The following is a 20,937-nucleotide window of genomic DNA, read 5'->3' on the forward strand; positions in this document are numbered from 1 at the left end:
ATTTATCACCACCTGCATTAATCCCCCATGTCTGCCGTGGTGGGGAACCTTTGGTGGCTGATGTATTTTGCTTGGTCATAGTCATTGCGATCCAGGACACATGTGTGAAGGAATTTGAAAGGCAGAAATATCCTGGGCACTATCTGCAGTATATACCTGTCCAATAGGACCCCAACAGAGGCATTTGGACAACGCCAATCATTTGTTTGATGTGAGACATTACATAGCTATAAGGTGAGAGTTCTGAGAGACCATAATCCAAGAGAAAATATATGGAATAATATCATCCATGAATCACAATAGCAATATTCAGTGACGTATTTGGAATATCGTTGAAACGCATTAATGTGATTTGGAGGATGCTATTTTTCATAGACTACTAATTCATCACATTCAAATATTATTTGGACTTTTTCAACACCTGACTTTTATGATTTTATTTATTTTTCATCTTCTTTTTTTTTTTTTTTTTTTTTTTTTTTTTTTTTTTTTTATGGTATTAGATTTCTACCCTCTTTTTTGAAGACTTTATTGATCTATTTTTATGGCATACCTTAGATACTTTTTGTCACTTTATAGATCGTGGTTCAGGCCTATGCCTTAAAAGGGTGGGTGCCCCCTTTTCTTGCCACGGCTCATTCCGCCAGGTCAATTGGAACCTCCTGGGCTTTCTGACATCAAGCGTCTGTCTGCCAGGTGTGTAAGGCGACGACTTGGTCGTCCGTTCACACTTTCACTAAATTCTACAAAGTCGGCGTAAGCGCATCTTCGGATGCTTGCTTTGGCAGCAAAGATTTACAGGTGGCTGTGTAAGGTTGCAATTAACACTTTCCTCCAGTTACAAGTTTGCTGTGAATGCATCTTTTGATGCATAAGTTAGCCGCAGGTTTTGATGGCGGCCATTCTAAGATGGCAACTCCTCTGTTGAGGTATTCCTTTTGTTGTGGTGAAGTTATGTTTTGCTGTTTCCACCCGTTTTTTGACACTGCTTGGGGACATCCCTAAGGTCAAGATTTAAAGGCGCTGTGTCCTTCAATGAACGAACGAGAAAATGGGATTTTTGTACTCGCCGTAAAATATTTTTCTCTGAAGTTCATTGACGGACACAGAACCCACCCCTCCTATTTATGTTTGTACAGTTTATGGCAAACTGAGCTGCATGAAGCAGGGCGAGGGGTTATAGCCAGAGGGACCACCCACTTTGCGGTGCTGTGCAGTCTTGCTGTTGTTACATGTTCTGCCTAGTCCTCTCCTGAAGATGGCGTGATAACCCTAAGGTCAAGAATTAAAGGAGCTGTGTCCGTCAATGAACTTCATAGGAAAGGATTTTTACAGTGAGACCAAAAATCACTTTATTTTTATTTTTTTTATTTTTTTCCACCCCAAAGCGTTGAGGTGAAAAACTGAGGGTTTGCAACCCCTTTAAGATCAAAAACCTTCTGCACAACACAGAGCTCTGAACACTGGCGGGCAAAATTGCTGCTTTTTTTTATTTTTTATTCCCTGCAAAGTTCGGTTAGTAAAAGCAGCACATAACACACACCTGTTAACCCTCCCCCCACCCCAGCCAGCATTGGCAAGTGCCAGATTTACTGCCAGTAAATTGCTGATCACCGCCATTACTAGTATAATTTCAGTATCTATACCAGATGCTACAGGGTTTGTTTTTGGTGGGTTTTATTTTGTTTTTTTTTTGTTTTTTTTTATATCAAAGATGTGTACCAGAACACATTGTGTCCTAAATTCATAAAGGAATGTGTGGGTGTTTTTTTTTTTGTTTTTTTTTTCTTTCCCATTTCTCGTTTAGATAGCAAAAAATAAAAAAACCCAATGGTGATCAAATGCCACCAAAAGAGAGCTCTTTTTGTGGAAAAAAAAAAGATATAAAAAAATGTATTTGCGTACATTGTTGCTTAACCACTTTCAGACCGGACCAATTTGCTGGTCAAAGACCAGACCACTTTTTGCGATTTGGCACTGCGTCGCTTTAACTGACAATTGCGCGGTCGTGCGACGTGGCTCCCAAACAAAATTGACGTCTTTTTTTTTTTTCCCCACGAATAGAGCTTTCTTTTGGTGGTATTTGATCACCCCTGCGGTTTTTATTTTTTGTGCTATAAACAAAAATAGAGCGATAATTTTGAAAAAAACACATTATTTTTTACTTTTTGTTATAATAAATATCCCCCAAAAATATATATAAAAAAAATGTTTTCCCTCAGTTTAGGCCGATACGTATTCTTCTACATATTTTTGGTAAAAAAAATCGCAATAAGCGATTGATTGGTTTGCGCAAAAGTTATAGCGTTTACAAAATAGGGATAGTTTTATAGCATTTTTATTAATAATTTTTTATTTATTTTTTTACTAGTAATGGCGGCGATCTGCGATTTTTTTTTTTTTTATTGTGACTGCGACATTGTGGGGGACCCATCGGACATTTTTGACACATTTTTGGGACCATTGTCATTTATACAGTAATCACTGCTATATAAATGCAGTGATTCCTGTGTAAATGACACTGGCAGTGAAAGGGTTAACCAGTGGGTGGCAGTGTAGGGGGTTAAGTGTTCCTAGGGGTGTGTTACTAACTGTGGGGGGGTTGGGCTTTCATTTAGTGTACACTGATCTCTGCTCCAATCACATGGAGCAGAGATCAGCGTCACTAGTTGCTAGGCAGAATGGAAAAATGTTGTTTACACAGCATTTCCTCCATTCGGCCGCTCCGTGAGACGATCGCGGGGATGCCCGCGGCGATCGAGTCCGCGGGTCCCGCGACCGGACTCACGGGGGTCCCGACCAGCGCGGGAGCACGCCGCCGGCGGCGCGCTCCCGATGGCAGGGCGGCATCGAATATTGGACGTACCTGTACGCCAATATGCCTGCCCGTGCCATTCTGTCGACGTACATCGTCGTGCGCTGGTCGGGAAGTGGTTAATTGTCAGTTAAAATGTTCAGGATTGCACTAGCAAAAAAGTGCTCTGGTCATCGCGGGGGTAAAATATTGTCTGGAGGTCATTGGCTATTGATGTATTAGTTGACCTTCAGCATTTTTCTCACATCTAATGAGAAAAATGCATCCAATGAGGTGCAGAAATGCACTCACGTACAGGTAAGCATACATCATGAAAGGGTTTATGACAAGCTGAATACATCATCTTTGTTTGAGATCTCATTGAGCAGATGTCAAATATTTCTATTAAACTCTCTTGTTTTCTTTAAAAAGTTCTTGGAATGTTTTTGTGTAATATCTATATTTTACAATAAAGTGTGTCATTTTTTTATTTTTTCTTGGCAGGAATAAGAACAATGTCTCTGTATCCATCTCTAGAAGACTTGAAAGTTGACAGAGTCATTCAGGTAATAAAAAAATAGATTCTCATTTAGACTCATTTTATTTTTTCGTCATAGGGTTTATTTTTTCTCCATGGTTTCCTAATATGGCCATCTCCACAAAAAGCGCCTGCTTTTGTTTTGGATGGTGCAGACAAGGCTTAGTCTTGTGCTAGGCTGTTCGGAAAAAGAAAAGAAAAAAGCCCAGGATTCCTAGATCTCTGTATTGGAATGAAGTGAGAGAAATTTACCTGTATATTCCTAACCTGGAGATTTTTAGCTGTAAGAGCCAGTGTTCTATCAGATTAGCGAACCCTTCAGATCAGCAAACGGAATTGATGTTCCGTCAGCTGCGCATGCTGACAGAACAGCAGCATTGGACATCTTGCTACACCCACCTATGGCTTGATTTGCAGTCAGTAGGTGGCAGTGGAGTGGACATATTTTTGTTATCTACTTTCTGAAGTAGATGCGAATTCCCTGTATCGAATACGCCTTGGGAAGGGGACAGGACGGCATGAGGAGCAGTCTACCTGCCTTAGGAGGAAACGCACATCACCCCCATACCTTTCCGGTATCTAATTTTATTGGTTATTGCTGGCAGTAGAGTGGTGCACTGGACGCACTTTATAAATGTGAGTACCCTGTATTATTAGGGTTTGTTTGCTTGTGTTCATTAAATTGTTTAAACCTACTACACTATCAAGAGCTTTTATCTTTGCATAAATGGAGGTATTTCACGGAGGAGCCCTGGATACAGTTTTTCCCTTCTAAAGCCCAGAGGAGGTTCTAATTAGGGATGTACCGAAATTTCGGCCGCCGAAACATATCGGCCGAAAATGCCCTTTTCGGCAATTTGCCGAAAGGAAAAAACGGCCGAAAATGGGGCGGGGCCTGGGCGGAGCTCCGCTCCCGCCCCTGGTGCCGCCCATCATGGGAGATCTATAACGCAGGAGAGCCGCCTCCGCCGCCTGGCTCAGTAGAGCGCCGGGAACATCATTGGCTTTAATTTTTAATAGCTCTGTGTTCCCCCGTTGCGCTCCGTCGCATACAGCCCCTCCCTCTTGTCCGGGGAACTGTGATACAGATTACCCTTCCAGATTGGACGGGTGATCTGTCTATCACAGTTCACCGGACAAGGGGGAGGGGCTGTATGCGACGGGTGCGCGACGGGGGAACACACAGCTATTGAAATTAAAGCTATGATGTTCCCGGCGCTCTATTGAACCAGACTGCGGAGGCGGCTCTCCTCTCTCTTCGCTGCATCACTGGCTGCACAGGGGACAAACGCACTGATCTTTTATCATGCCGCCAGTCTCTGACCACCTCCTGTACCATGCCGCCAGTCTCTGACCACCTCCTGTACCATGCCGCCAGTCTCTGGCCATCTCCTGTATAAAAATATTTTTTAAAAAACAGTCCTTTTCGGTATCTGTGCTGTATCGGTTTCGGTTTTCGGCCTAGTGTATTCATTTTCGGTATTGGTTTCGGCACCAAAAACCCCATTTGGTGCATCCCCAGTTCTAATGTGTTTTAGACTTGGCTTAATTGCTTAATCGCATGCTCTGAGGTGAGCGTTCGCTACCTAGGAGATCACTGGAGGGAGGACACCTTGGCACAGTTGAAGCTGTTTTATGATTGCGTGGCCTACCCTGTGTAATTATTAGAAACACAGCAGGACACTGTTTGCACATGAGCACTTTATTACTTGAGATGTATATGTGTGTATATATGTGTGTGTGTGTGTGTGTGTGTGTGTGTATGTATATATGTATATGTATATGTATATGTATATGTATATATATATATATATATATATATATATATATATATATATATATATATATATATATATATATATATATATATATATATATATATATATATAAAAAAATTTTTCCTCGAATATATTTTATGGACTTCTACGAACTTAATGAATCTGTTTTTTTTTTTTTTTTTCACATGAGCACTATTATATATATATATATATATATATATATATATATATATATATATATATATATATATATATATATATATTTTTTTTTTTTTTTTTTTTTATTATTTGGATAAACTGAACAAATAGCTGTTATCTGAGCCTCAAAATAGCCAGTGATCTTACCTTGAGCTCTACATAATACAGCATCCTATTGGCATCATCAAACTATAGCAAGAACTAGAATTTTGATCCTGCTATGCATACCAAGGTGAATACTGACACCATTCTCTGTAGACATCAGAAGATAATAGTGTTCATTAGACAACCCCTTTTTTATTTGCAATAGTTCTTATGGAATAAAGGTTAGAACATTAGAATGCCTGGTGTGGCAAATTAAGATGCATGTGTTTTTCAAGATTTGCAGTCAGCAAGAATGATGTACATGGAGTTATGCAGTGATTGAAATAATTTTGTTACCTGATGACACATTTTGAAAGCAAGCTATTAGACCCCCTTTCACATTGGAGGCATTTTTCAGGAGCTTTAGCGCTAAAAATAGTGCCTGAAAAAAAACCTCATCTGCAATCCCCAGTGTGAAAGCCTTTCAAAAGCACTCATACGTCCCAAAAAAAAGTCCTGCAAGCAGCTTCTTTTGAGGGTCTTTAGGAGCCGTGAATACACCGCTCCTAAAGTGCCCCTGCGCATTGAAATTAATGGGCAGTGGCGTTTTTAACTTTTTGTCTATGGCTAGCCTATGCAATTGCAGCTATAACAAATAGAATTAATAACGAATGATAACTGTGCAAAAAGAATAACAATCTAATTTTATTTAAACTTACTATTGTATAGAAAAGAAACTTGTATTAATCGGATATTGCCAACTAGAAGGCAGATGGTAAAACCTTTTTAAAAGCAGTGATGTTACAAATACAGTATGCCAATGGACGAAGACAATTACAGAAAGAGAGGAAGTTATGCACTAAGAAAGCAATGAAAAATCCAATACACAGAAAAACCTTACGTTATCCATACTTGCTGAGACTACGAGCCAAAGAGAGAGACGGAGCATCAATGGGAGCTTTGATTTTTATGTTCCACCAATCATCCCCCTGGAAGACTTTCATTGGTTCAGAAGTGGCATTGACTCCTGACTGGCTGAAATCCAATCCTACTGGTCTAGCAAGCTTCTACTGAATGTTTACCTTCATGAAATCTGACACCATCATTGATCCTAGTATAACCAGTTCCAAAATTATGTCAAGGACCCATGACCATGACAAGACTCAATTAGGGCCGAAACAACTAATCGATTATGAAAATAGTTGACAGCTATTTTCATAAATCGATTAATCAGTCAGACGATTAGTTGGCCTGTATACAGAATGCATTATTTGCTTACGTATCAGGAAATACAGTGCAGCACACCGTCTATACATGTCAGTATACACAGTGCAGCACACGTACAGCTCAGTACACTGTCCATAGATGTCAGTAAGTGCCTGAGAGCTTGTGTATGTTTGAGGAGCAATGCCTCATGGGACATATATAATATAAATAATCACTTTAAAGACACTGTGCAGGGAAGATCAGCATCTGAACCCAGAGAAGGTGGAGGCTGATAGACTGGAGGTAATAGAAGGGATTACACTTAAATTTTAAAGTAAACTTTTATCAGTATTGTGCTTTTATATTTAAAATGATTATATCCGTGAAAACGTTATACTCCATATCAGACCCTTCTCTGAGCACGCTACCTGGCCGGTCAGGAAAGGGGGTGGGGGTGAGCGAGTGCCCCCCCCTCCTGAGCCATACCAGGTCGCGTGCCCTCAACACCCCAAAGCACCTTGTCCCCATGTTGATGAAGACAAGGGCCTCTTCCGACAACCCTGACCGTTGGTTGTCGGGGTCTTCGGGTGGGGGGCTTATTGGAATCCGGGAGCCCCCTTTTAATATGGGGGCCTCCCGGCCCCCCACCCTATGTGAAAAAAAATGTAAAAAAACACAACACACAAGGGTTAAAAATTTATTGCACAGCTCCGGGGGTCTTCCGTCCTGGGGGGGGTCTTCTCGCCGGCAGGACTCATCAACATGGGGACAAGGTGCTTTGGGGTGGGGGGGCCGCGCGTCTCCCCCCCCCCCCCCCATGTTGAGGGCACGCGGCCTGGTACGGCTCAGGGGGGTGGGGGGCAGACATATTTTGGTGCAAAACTACTTTCTAAGTCCGCCGGACTTTTGGGTAAAAAAAAAAGTCCGCCGGAGCTCACACATTGGAGGATTGTCCGGCGGACAATCCACCAGATTGGATGATCGTGTGTACGTGGCATAAGGAGGTTTTTTTCTTCAACCTTTTTAAGATTGAAGCAAAGGTTTGCTTAATCGCATCCCTGAGTGGGAAGTGTAACAGGTTACTCAGGACCCTCATACTGAGGAACAAGGAGCGAGAGAAAAGGACCAGGAAAAAGCTGCTGTCTCCTCTTCCGAAGAACCTGATACGTAAGTATCAGTTTTGCAGGAAAGGTTGTTGATACGATCTCTCACTGAATTGTCCACGCCACATTTTTACTGCCAGTAAGGCAGTCAGTCGATGAGCCCACTTCTGTTTTGGGTCCACTAAAGCCTCGCCAATCTGATCATGCTTTTCCTGTCCATTCATGGCTAAGAAAGTTTATGTATTCTGTGTGGGAGCACCCAGATAAAGTTTTTTTTCGGGCAAAAAAGTTTTCAATACTTTATTCTATGGAGGAAGAGTTTTATAAGAAATGGGCAGTTCCAGCAATTGACGCTGCTATATCCTCTGTAAACAAACAAAAGCCTAACCTGTCCAGTAGACAATGCTCATATGGTAAAGGGTCCAACAGATAAGATGTTGGAGTTCCTTTAAAAAAAAAAAAAAAAAAACTATATTTCTCTTTCGTTCATTGACGGACACAGCTCCTTTAATTCTTGATCTTAGGGTTATCATGCCACCTTCAGGAGAGGACTAGGCAGAACACGTAAAACATGTAAAAACGGCAAGACTGCACAGCACCGAGCACAGGGGGCGGTCCCTCTGACTATAACCCCTAACCCTGCTTCCTGCAGCTCATTTTGTCCTGGTAGTTTTTTTTTTTTTTTTTTTTCCTGCAATTTTGATCCTGTGATCTACAATCAACAGCGGGCTGGGTGACAGGCTGGATAATATAGATTCTTGCAGTCTCCCCAGCCTGGCCATCGAGCGTGAGCAAACCTTAGCTACGTGCTGAGTCGGCTATGACATGCCCCTTCTGCTCCAGGGATGGCCGGTGAGCTATATGCTCCGGGGCACACATTACCGGGCTACTGCTGTCCGTGTCAGTGTGCCGTGACCAACAGCACCCCGTGTGTATGTACCTGTCCGGGGGTCCTCCGGGGGGCTCCGAGCTTTGGCGGGGGGGCTGCGCTGGCTGTTTGTTGTGAACGCATCTTTTGATGCATAAGTTGGCCGCAGGTTTTGATGGCGGCCGTTTAAGATGGCAACTCCTCTGTTGAGGTGCTCCTTCTGTTGTGGGTGAAGTTTTTTTGCTGTTTCCACCTCTCGTTTTTTGACACTGCTTGGGGACGTCCCTAAGGTCAAGAATTTAAAGGAGCTGTGTCCGTCAATGAACGAAAAAGAGAAAATTGGATTTTTTGTACTCGCTGCAAAATCCTTTTCTCTGAAGTTCATTGACGGATACAACACCCACCCCTCCTATTTTTGTTTGTACTGTTTTCTGAAGAACTGATCTGCAGGAAGCAGGGTGAGGAGTTATAGCCAGAGGGACCGCCTCCTGGGCGGTGCTGTGCAGTCTTGCTGTTTTTACATGTTCTGCCTAGTCGTCTCCTGAAGGTGGCGTTGTAACCCTAAGGTCAAGGATTAAAGGAGCTGTGTCCGTCAATGAACTTTAGAGAAAAGGATTTAACGGTGAGTACAAAAATCTTTTTCACAGGTTCAGTCATTCAACCTGCGCTGGCAGTGATCAGAGTATCTCCGTTCCAAAGGACCAGTTTATAGATGTACTCAGTTATTCCTGTTCTGTGGAAGAAAGTCACTAAATTCTCTTTGTGATGAGAGTAGTCAAGGTATATTTTATTGTGACCACTCAGATTCATAAAACAGATGTGTAGAGTTGCCAGAAGGTCCTAAAGAGGACGGGCGGCGTCAAAATCTACTATTGCTAAATGGATGTGTCAAGTGATTGTTCAAGTTTATGGTTTAAAGAGGAAAATTCCTCCTTTTTCATATTAAAGCGCACTTATAAAGGGCTGTTAGTGTTTCTTGAGCAGTGCATCACCAAGCCTCCCATGGCTCTAATCTGCAAGGCCGCATCTTGGTCTTCAGTACATACATTTACCAGATTCTAGCAAGTAGATGTAAAAGATCATGAGGGTATCATCTTTGGGAGCAATGTGCTTCAGTATGAGTCCTCTAGTCTCTTGGTGCCCTACTTTCTGTTGTGTCTCCCTTGAGCTGGCATTACTATAGGACATCCCACATAGTAACTATTATGGCTCTGTGTTCCGTGATGTACGATAAGAAAATAGGATTTTTATAACGGCTTACCTGTAAAATCCTTTTCTTTTGAAGTACATCACAGGACACAGAGGTCCCTCCCTTCTTTGGTATACATGTGTATTGCTTTGCAGCAAAACTGAGGTACTCACACCAGTAGGAGGGGTTATATAGGGAGTAACATTTTTAATTTAGGGCGTGCCAGTGTCCATCACCTGAAGGTGGCCTATAACCCACATAGTAACTACTAATGGCTCTGTGATGTACTTCAAAGAAAAGGATTTTACATGTAAGCCGTTATAAAAATTATATTTTTAGTGTGTGTGTGTGTGTGTGTGTGTGTTTTTTTGTTTGTTTTTTGTTTTGTTTTTTAACCCCCATGATGACCAGTGATACAAAAAAAAGCATGCTACTGCTAATAATGTTAGGTGTGAACCAGGCCTATGCGTTTTTGGTGGTTTTTGCAGAAACAGACTAGTTATTTTAACATGGTTTCCTATGGGACACGTCCACATGCTTTTTTTTTTTTTTTTTTTCAGCTGCTGCATATTTGGAAAGGGTCAAGGACTTTTTTTTTCAAAGCAAAACTGTCCTTTTTTTGATTAAATAGAGAAGCTGCAGAAAAGCATGCAGTGCGTTTTTCCTGTGATTGGCGTTTTCTTAAGCTGCCCAACAACAAATTGGACAAAAATGTAAAACAAAATGCATATCACAGCAAACTTGCATGTACAAATGCGCACAGCAGAAATGGATCAAAGGCAAACTGCATAGATGGGAACCAAGCTTTTTGCTCTCCATACACGTATCAATTTTTGGATGAAAATATTCACATGAAAAATCTTTGTACATTCACTGAATGAAAGGATATCATTTGAAAATGTCACGTCAAAACCAAAAGGAAAAACTTAAGCATAATATTAAACAAGGAAAAGGAATGAAAGGGAGGTAAGTACTGAAAATGAAGAATAGTAAAATTAATTATGAAAAGAGGAGAAAAGACGAAAAAAAAAATAGTCAATGCTTCTCCAACCAAGGTTTTTAGTTTGCACATTCCACTAGACTGGACGAGCATTGCATCTGTATTCAAAAAACATACATAGCTGCCCTGAAAACTATTGCTGACTGCAACAAACAAAAAAATTCTTCCTTGACAAAATAGTTTGTTAATGAACAAATAGTTCCTTGACAAAAAGGGCAACGCCTCTCCTGCACTAGTGATTAGCAGTATATTTTGTAGGTCAGGTACACAGATCTTAAAAAGGGAGAGAAAAAATGATTGAAACTTTTAGAATTTAGGTAAACCTGGCTGCGCTTTATTATGCTTCAAATTTTTAGAGGCTTCTCCCCAAAACAACAAAAAACAAGAAAAATATAGTTCAATGCGCACAATACTCTACATAGGTCTCTTACTAATTACACACATCGGGACGGCAACAGGGTGGAGTTTACTAAAGCTGTGGCCCTGGGACTGTACCTGAAAACTTTTCCCATTAAACCTCCTAAGACATCCTGATTTCCAGCTCCTTTGTTACCTCCTCCTATGCTCAACATCAGGACTGCTCCAGAACCTCTGGAACTCCCCACCCATATATGTCCAGCCAGGCCCTACCCTTTTCACCACTAGGTGATCCCTGAAAACTAATTTATTCAGGGAAGCCTACCTCGCCTCCACCTAAAACATTACCTCAGCCAGCTCCATCAGATAATTCCCTGCAGCTATTAATTTTGTATCGCCCCCCTCCCCCTAGATTATAACCCCCCTTGACCCAGGCCCTTCTATTGCACAAACTGTTGGTGCAATTTAAATCCTGTTGCCCAAAGTCTAACTACCCAACTTTTAACTCCTCCCCAAATCCCAGCGGAACTTTCAGTAGGTCTATGGAGGTGTCGGGTTTGTTATAAAACCTTTCTTCAGGGATAATCTGGGTACAACCCAGTGTTCCTTCTATATCCATGCCAAAGACAAGAGGACATGTACAATAGACTCTCCGAGGTAGTGTACCTTGCTAAGTACAATTTAACCTGATGCTGAATGCAGTGCATCATTAGACATTTGATACCAGCACCAGTAACCTGGTTTCACATATTTTTTTTTTTTTTTTTTGCTTTGGACAAGTTGGGACACCTCGGCATCCAGTAGACATGACCCCCTCCTGTGCCAGCATTGCTATTTCATGATTCTGTCTTTTTCCTTTGACACAGCATAACACCTTCCTTTCTCCACCCATCAGTACCAATCATCTGAGGCTGTCCAGCCTCATAGACCATCATAACAAGACTCCAGGGTGTAACACAGTAGAGTCTGATAGGATAGTACCCGAATTGACTGATATATGCACAATGTTCTGTCCCTGCCATTAAGGATGAGAATAGTGCAAGTTAAAATTTTGATAACCCTAGAACTGAGACATCCATCAATCCATATGACTCGGTCAACTCGGATACTACCCCCACCTGTCTGTTTTGCAAAGTGGAAATTGTGCAATCACTTCCCTGAGATCCTGGAACACCTCTCATTGAACCTGGGTGCTGGACAGAGCAAGTTGGATTTCCTAACCACGTCACCGCCATGTAGCAAAAGACCTCCCAATAAGTTCCTGACCAGCTCCATAGTTTTTAAAAGGCGCCCCTCCCCCAACTCCAAAGGCGGTCTCCATTTAAAATGGGGTAATTGGGGGCGAGGGGGGGGGTGGAGGGGGATGTTGTACTGTAATTTTAGCTCCTCGAGAAATAGGCAGTCATAAACTAAAAGCTGTGTAAATTCCAGAAAATGTACCCTAGTTTGTAGACTCTAACTTTTGCGCAAACCAATAAATATACACTTTTTGGTAAAAAAAAAGACGTGTTAGAATACATTTTGGCCTTAATGTATGACTAAAATTTAGTTTATTGTATTTTTCTTATAACAAAAAGTAGAACATATATAATTTTTTTTTTTTCAAATTTTCAGTCTTTTTCAGTTTTTTATATCGCAAAAAAATTAAAATGCCAAAGGCAGTCAAATACCATCAAAAGAAAGGGGGGGGGGGGGGGGGGGGATGCAAATTTGGGTACAACATTGCATGACCACGCAATTACCAGTTAGGCTTCATGCACACGAGACGCAGATGCAAATGCTGCTGGACACATGTTGAAACCGGCGTTTAGAAACGCGCGTTTTGCCGCGATTTTTACCGCGATTTAGCGGCGTTTTACCGCGTTTTACCGCGTTTGCGTCTAGAAGCGTTTAGTTAAGCTAACATCATAGACCCTCCTCAGCTCAAAAATTAACTATTTCAGCAATTTTGTGAGACCAGAGTGAGTAGCAGCAGCTGTGAGAGCTGCAGTGTACTTGTATTTAGCGTGTCACTTGCCACGTCACCTGCCACAAGTTGTAGATTGTCCACTTGCCACGTCACCTGCCACGTCACCTGCCACAAGTTGTGGATTGTCCACTTGCCACGTCACTTGCCACATCACCTGCCACGTCACTTGCCACAAGATGTGGATTGTCCACTTTCCATGTCACCTGCCATGCCACCTGCCACAAGTTGTGGATTGTCCACTTGCCACGTCACCAGCCACATCACCTGCCACAAGTTGTGGATTGTCCACTAGCCACGTGACTTGCCACATCACCTGCCACGTCACTTGCCACATCACCTGCCACAAGTTGTGGATTGTCCACTTGCCACGTCACCTGCCACGTCCCCTGCCACAAGTTGTGGATTGTCCACTTGCCACGTCACTTGCCACGTCACCTGCCACAAGTTGGGGATTGTCCACATCACCTGCCACGTCACCTGCCACAAGTTGTGGATTGTCCACTTGCCACGTCACTTGCCACATCACCTGCCATGCCACCTGCCACAAGTTGTGGATTGTCCACTTGCCACGTCACCAGCCACATCACCTGCAACAAGTTGTGGATTTCCACTTGCCACGTGACTTGCCACATCACCTGCCACATCACTTGCCACGTCACCTGTCACAAGTTGTGGATTGTCCACTTTCCACATCACTTGCCACCTGCCATGTCACTTGCCACAAGCTGTGGATTGTCCACTTGCCACGTCACTTGCCACGTCACCTGTCACGTCACTTGCCACGTCACCTGCCACAAGTTTTGGATTGTCCACTTGCCACGTCACTTGCCACGTCAGCTGCCACGTAACTTGCCACAAGATGTGGATTGTCCACTTGTCACATCACCTGCCACATCACTTGCCACATCACCTGCCACAAGTTGTGAATTGTCCACTTGCCACGTCACTTGCCACATCACCTGCCACGTCACTTGCCACGAGATGTGGATTGTCCACTTGCCACGTCACTTGCCACGTCACTTGCCACGTCACCTGCCACAAGTTTTGGATTTTCCACTTGCCACGTCACTTTCCACGTCAGCTGCCACGTCACTTGCCACAAGATGTGGATTGTCCACTTGTCACATCACCTGCCACATCACTTGCCACATCACCTGCCACGTCACCTGCCACAAGTTGTGGATTGTCCACTTGCCACGTCCCTTGCCATGTCCCCTGCCACGTCACCTGCCACAAGTGGATTGTCCACTTGCCACATCACTTGCCACATCACCTGGCACAAGTTGTGGATTGTCCACTTGCCACGTCCCTTGCCACGTCCCCTGCCACGTCACCTGCCACAAGTGGATTGTCCACTTGCCACGTCACCTGCCACAAGTTGTGGATTGTCCACTTGCCACGTCACTTGCCACGTCACCTGCCACAAGTTAGGGATTGTCCACATCACCTGCCACGTCACTTGCCACATCACCTGCCACAAGTTGTGGATTGTCCACTTGCCACGTCACTTGCCACATCACCTGCCACGTCACTTGCCACAAGATGTGGATTGTCCACTTTCCATGTCACCTGCCATGCCACCTGCCACAAGTTGTGGATTGTCCACTTGCTACGTCACCAGCCACATCACCTGCCACAAGTTGTGGATTTCCACTTGCCACGTGACTTGCCACATCACCTGCCACATCACTTGCCACGTCACCTGTCACAAGTTGTGGATTGTCCACTTTCCACATCACTTGCCACCTGCCATGTCACTTGCCACAAGCTGTGGATTGTCCACTTGCCACGTCACCTGTCACGTCACCTGTCACGTCACTTGCCACGTCACCTGCCACAAGTTTTGGATTGTCCACTTGCCACGTCACTTGCCACGTCAGCTGCCACGTCACTTGCCACAAGATGTGAATTGTCCACTTGTCACATCACCTGCCACATCACCTGCCACGTCACTTGCCACGAGATGTGGATTGTCCACTTGCCACGTCACTTGCCACGTCACCTGCCACGTCACTTGCCACGTCACCTGCCACAAGTTTTGGATTGTCCACTTGCCACGTCACTTGCCACGTCAGCTGCCACGTCACTTGCCACAAGATGTGGATTGTCCACTTGTCACATCACCTGCCACATCACTTGCCACATCACCTGCCACAAGTTGTGGATTGTCCACTTGCCACGTCCCTTGCCACGTCCCTTGCCACGTCCCCTGCCACGTCACCTGCCACAAGTGGATTGTCCACTTGCCACATCACTTGCCACATCACCTGCCACAAGTTGTGGATTGTCCACTTGCCACGTCCCCTGCCACGTCACCTGCCACAAGTGGATTGTCCACTTGCCACATCACTTGCCACATCACCTGCCACAAGTTGTGGATTGTCCACTTGCCACGTCACCTGACACAAGTTGTGGATTGTCCACTCGCCACGTCACTTGCCACATCCCCTGCCACAAGTGGATTGTCCACTTGCCACGTCACTTGCCACGTCCCCTGCCACAAGTGGATTGTCCACTTGCCACGTCACCTGCCACAAGTTATGGATTGTCCACTTGCCACGTCACATGCCAGTCACCTGCCACAAGTTGTTGATTTTCCACTTGCCATGTCACCTGCCAGGTCACTTGCCGCGTCACCTGCCAGGTCACTTGCCACGTCACCTGCCACAAGTTGTGGATTGTCCACTTTCCACGTCACTTGCCACTTCACCTGCCATGTCACTTGCCACAAGTTGTGGATTGTCCACTTGCCACATCACTTGCCACCTGCCATGTCACTTGCCACAAATTGTGGATTGTCCACTTGCCACGTCACTTGCCACCTGCCATGTCACTTGCCACAAGTTGTGGATTGTCCACTTGCAATTGCAATTGTTTAAAATATTTTTCTAATGGTTTTTCATCATTTGCAATCATTTTTGAGATTTTTAATGTAAAAAAAAGGTCACCTTTAAAAACGCATATAAACGCAAACGCGGCTAAACGCGGTAGCGGCGTTTTGCCGCGTTTTACCGCGTTTTGCCGCGTTTTGCGTCTGAAACGTGGAAATTTTTGTTTCTGAACGCATTTTTTTGCTTCTGGAAAAACGAGACTAAACGCAACTGCATAAAAACGGAAAAAAACGAGACTGTGTGCATGGACACATAGGATAACATTGAATGAGTTCAGGGGCAGTTGAAAAAACTGTCCAACTGCATCTGAACGCGCGTTTAACTGCGTCTCGTGTGCATGAGGCCTTAAAGTGTTGCAGTGCCAAATTGTAAAAAGGGCTTTGGTCAGGAAAGGGGGTAAATCCTTCTGGGGCTGAAGTGGTTAAGGGGAAAAATGTAAATGTGTTGGAATGGCCTAGTCAAAGCCCAGACCGCAATCCAATAGAAAATCTGTGGTCGGACTTTGCTGGCCACAAGTGCAAACCATCCCAGTGGTAAGATGTGGCAAGCTCATAGAGACTTATCCAAAGCGACTTGGAGCTGATAGACCCAAAAGGTGGCTCTACAAAGTATTGAATTTAGAGGGGTGAATATTTATGCACATTGACTTTTTCTGTTATTTTGTCGCATTTGTTGTTTGCTTCACGATAAAAAAAAATCTTCAAAGTTGTGGGCATGTTCTGTAAATGAAATGATGCATCTCCTCAAACAATCCATATTCCAGGTTGTGAGGCAACAAAACACGAAAAATGCCAAGATGGTGAATACTTTTGCAAGGCACTGTAATAAGGGGGTGCTGGGGGGCTGCTACACACAGGTTTTTTATCTTAATGCATAGAGGGCATTAAGATAAAAAAAAAACTTCTGCCTTTTACAACTCCTTTTTTAATGATGCAGTGTTGTAACAATAGTCTTCAAAGCCTTGCTGAAGCCTTAAAGTGGAGCTCCAACCTCCACCCAAAAACGTAAAAGTTGGCAGCTACAAATACTGTAGCTGGTGAGTTTTAATATTGGGACACTTGTCCAGGGATCCCACAATATCGGCAGCCAGCTTATTTTTCAATCGGTTCTCGGGTGCTGGCGCTGCCATTCTTTGAAAGAGAACATGGCAGTGAAGCCTTGTGGCTTCACAGCCATTTCCCTACTGCGCATGGACGAAGCATGTTGCACTTTGTGAATGGCCTGGCGGCCGAGGAAGGAGGAGGGGGGCCAAACTTCTGGGGGATGGGTACTGGCCAAAAACAGATACCAGCTTCCCCTGTGAAAGGTGCCAAATGTGGGAGTGGGGGCAGGGGGATGCAGATGAATAGAGCTTCCCCTTTTGGGTGGAGCTCTGCTTTAATATGCTTCACCTTTTCAAAATATGGGGTGAGCAGGCCATTCTAGAATGAAATTCTCCATGTCTGAGTGCTGTCAATGAGTAGGGGACAAGCCTAAAGTTGGCCTTGGACAGCTTCAATTTTCATCCGAAACAAAATTTTCTACTGAAGTTTGATCTGTAGGTGGCTCTGCTAACCCGACAAGACAATTTTAAGACATTGATTGGCCATTGGGAAAGTTATTGGGCTGCCAGTAACTCTATTTCATCAAAACCCAATCGCTGTTCAGCAGCGTCATTGTTTTCGGACAGCCGTGGTTGTCTAGGCTGCATAAATACAATAGCCAGCAGTGTAGATTCCTCCCTGCACTCTGTTCAGTGTGGATGGAGGCATGTATATAGTCGTCTTTTGTTCAACCTGCAAGGGTTTAATGCTTGTTAACTCAAGGCAAAGAAGAATAAGGTGGAATACTTACTCCTTGCTTTTGCACACTCTTCTCCTCTGGCTTATGGGTGGCCCTTGCCATCCACGTGTTTAGTGCAGAGCTGTTTAGTCCTGCAATGTACTTGATGTCCTTGTTCAACTGTGGCCCAGATCGCCTTCTAGAAGAGGCTTGGGGGGCCAGTCGCACCGCTAGTTGGCCTTTTTAATGTGTTGTGTTTTTTTTTTATTTTATTTTTTCTCTTCACCAACCGACACAGCTCCTCTCTGTAACTAAATGGGTTGTATAGCCTGCCATTAGGATAAACTAGGCAAAATTGTTACATAATACACAGAACTTTAATCCCGCCCCAGGGGGGCGGACCCCAAGCTATCAACCTTCCTGCTCCCAGCAGCTTCAGCTTCAGTTTTTATTTTGCCTAGCAAGGAGAATGACCTAGGAAATCCTGCGGGCCTCTCGGTCCATGGTTTTTGCTGCAAATTTACTGCTTTTTTTGCGCAAGATAGAAGATCTCAGGATCTTTCATCAACTGCTGGCTGGGTGACAGGCTGATTAGTGATAACCTTGTAGTCTCCCCAGTCCGGCCATCGAGCGTGAGCAGGCCGCAGCTAAGGCTCGGCAGGCCACGACATGCCTCAGCTCCAGAGGTGGTCGGTGAGCTTCAGTGCTCCGGGGTATACACCGGGCTACTGATGTCTGGATCACAGTATACCGAGGCCAACAGCTACCCTGTAACTGCGCAGGAGTAGGTCTGTGATGGAATGTCTCCCAGCTCTTCAGGTCTGGTAAGTACAGCTCTCCCTGCTTCAGTGGAGTGAGCAGCTGGGCATTCCCTGGGGGGTTGATTCGGGGGCCACCTCACCTCCCTATCTTCTTTCCTAAGTCCCTATCACCCCTCCTTCCCCCCCCCCCCCTCTGGAGGGGGTGGCTGCATGCGCTGGGGGCGGTGTGTGTGTGTGTGTTCGGTTTTTTCAAACCTGGGGGCGCTCTGTGCGGCTGGGGTTCCCAAAAACGGTGTTTGTGGAGGTTGTTCTGACTCTCAGCAGGCAGCACATTTTTATTTTTTGGCTCTGTCACCGCATGGTGCCGTCCGGCGGCCATCTTGGATTTGGGAAAGCTGAAAATTCCTCTGGTGAGCTTCAGCAGCCATTTTCCTTAGGATTTCCTATTGATTACATTGGCGGCCATTTTCTTAAAGCCTGAGCGCTTTTTTCGCCGCTGTCCTCTTGTGGCAGCATTACATGTGCTCTCATTTGCTGCTTCCTGTGTCCACTGTGTGTGCAGGACGCTGGATGGCTCTCTGCTGAATCTCTGCAGATCGTTGCACCGCTGGTTGTAGCTGCTGCTGCTGACAGTTTTTTTTTTTTTTTTTCTCCTCTCCTACTGGGAACCTCCTAGGGACTACAGGCACTGCTGTAGCTTTTACAGAACGCCCCAGGGTGGTGAGTCTAGCGCTAAGTAACCCTCCCATTGCATTGGCTGATGCTGGTTTTGGTAGCAAAGTTTTGCAGGCGGCCGTGTAGTTGCTATTGAGTTTTTTTTTTTTTTTTTTTTTTTTTTTAATCCCTTTTTTTTTTAATTATTAAAAAAAACACAGTACTGTTTTTAATGCACAGTTGCATTACTGTCTTGGGGATCACTCCTGTTGAGAAAGCCCAGTTATATGGTGGAGTTTTCCACACACTGCTGTTTTTTTTGTGGGTTTAGTTTCACTAGTTCCCACTTGCCATGGTGAATGAAGTTTTATTGCTGTTTTTCCCACCCCTCGTTTGGCACTGCTTGGGGACGTCCCATTTAGTTAGAGAGGAGCTGTGTTGGTCGGTGAATATAAGAGAAAATAGGATTTTTTTTGTACTCATCGCAAAATCATTTTCTCTGTAATTCACCGACCGACACAGCACCCACCCCTCCTTTTTTCTACGTTATACTGCTTGTTGACGTACTGAAGCTGCTGGGAGCAGGAGGAGGGTTGATAGCATGGGGTCCGCCCCCCTGGGGTGGGATTAAAGTTCTGTGTATAGTGTAACAATTTTGCCTAGTTTCTCCTAATGGCAGGCTATACAACCCATTTAGTTAGAGAGGAGCTGTGTCGGTCGGTGAATTACAGAGAAGGATTTTACAGTGAGTACAAAAATCCTATTTTTTTTTTTTTTTTTTTTTTTTTTTTAAGCTTGTGTCGTCTTTGAACGCATCCTGCCATGAAAATTCTTACCATTGTCTACCCTAAACAAAAAACACTTTTAAAGGCAAAGTGTTTGGCTTCTTGATGGCATTTAAAACTGCTTATCTGCTATAGTTTCATCACTAGTACAAGTGTAAAGATAATGTGCACATTTTGCTACTAATATATTTAAATAATATTTAACATTACTTTTCAGGCTCAAACTGCATTTGCATCAAACCCAGCCAATCCAGCAATTTTATCGGAGGCTTCAGCTTCAGCACCTTTATCCCAGCATGGAGGTATGAGCCGAGCTTCTACATTTTATGAGTTTCTTTAAAATTTAAAACATGTGGGTTGATGATTTCTTAAGTTAATATGAAGGAGTTAGTATTTTCAGTAGAAAAGTGTGATTTACTTTGTTCTGTAGATATACCGCATTAAAGTCCTTTTATAATCTTCTGTAGGTGGGGAATGAGGTAGTAAGAATATTTCAACAGATGAATTTTTAATATCCACACAAAATTTCATATTTGCTTATGGTGAACATATAATTTTAGACTTTGGAGCATCTTTTTTTTGAGTTTTGGGCAAGTCTGGTATTGAAAAATGAGCAAGCTCTATGTTTGTTAGGCTTTGTAGAAATACTACCTCACACCAAGGAAAGCCAAACTTTTGTCATTTAGCTCTGTGAACTGCTGGTTTTCGTTTTCATTTGTTTGGGTTTTTTATTTTTATTTTATTTTTTCGTTTTTTGACTCATTCGTTATGATTGAAATTTGTTGTTTGGAATAAATTTTTAATAAAAATTTGAAAATAAGAACAAAAATCCAAAATGATAGCTAATGATAACTATTAAATTATAGGTTTTGGCATTACCATTCAAATTTGGCTGTTAGTGAAAATAACAATTACAAATTTATCTAAAGTTATGAATTGTCTAAAGTAGCGAATAGCGCATCTAAAAGAATGGAACGTAACTAATTGTATTATTTTGTTAC

The 20,937-nt window shown here is 43.7% G+C and overlaps 1 protein-coding gene across 1 annotated transcript in view; it reads left to right on the forward strand.

Moving 5' to 3' along the window:
* SDCBP (syndecan binding protein) overlaps positions 1–20,937 on the forward strand; it is a 68,236-nt gene that overhangs the window by 32,938 nt on the left and 14,361 nt on the right. Inside the window, exons 2-3 of the mRNA XM_077492742.1 lie at positions 3,299–3,360; positions 20,154–20,238. Coding sequence (XP_077348868.1) covers positions 3,310–3,360; positions 20,154–20,238 — 136 coding nt within the window. The 5' untranslated portion in view covers positions 3,299–3,309. The remainder of the gene's footprint in view (positions 1–3,298; positions 3,361–20,153; positions 20,239–20,937) is intronic.

Source organism: Lithobates pipiens, unplaced genomic scaffold (genome assembly GCF_037356315.1).
Source record: "Lithobates pipiens isolate NorthernLeopardFrog02 unplaced genomic scaffold, aLitPip1_a1.2 Scaffold_19, whole genome shotgun sequence".
NCBI classification, from domain to species: domain Eukaryota; kingdom Metazoa; phylum Chordata; class Amphibia; order Anura; family Ranidae; genus Lithobates; species Lithobates pipiens.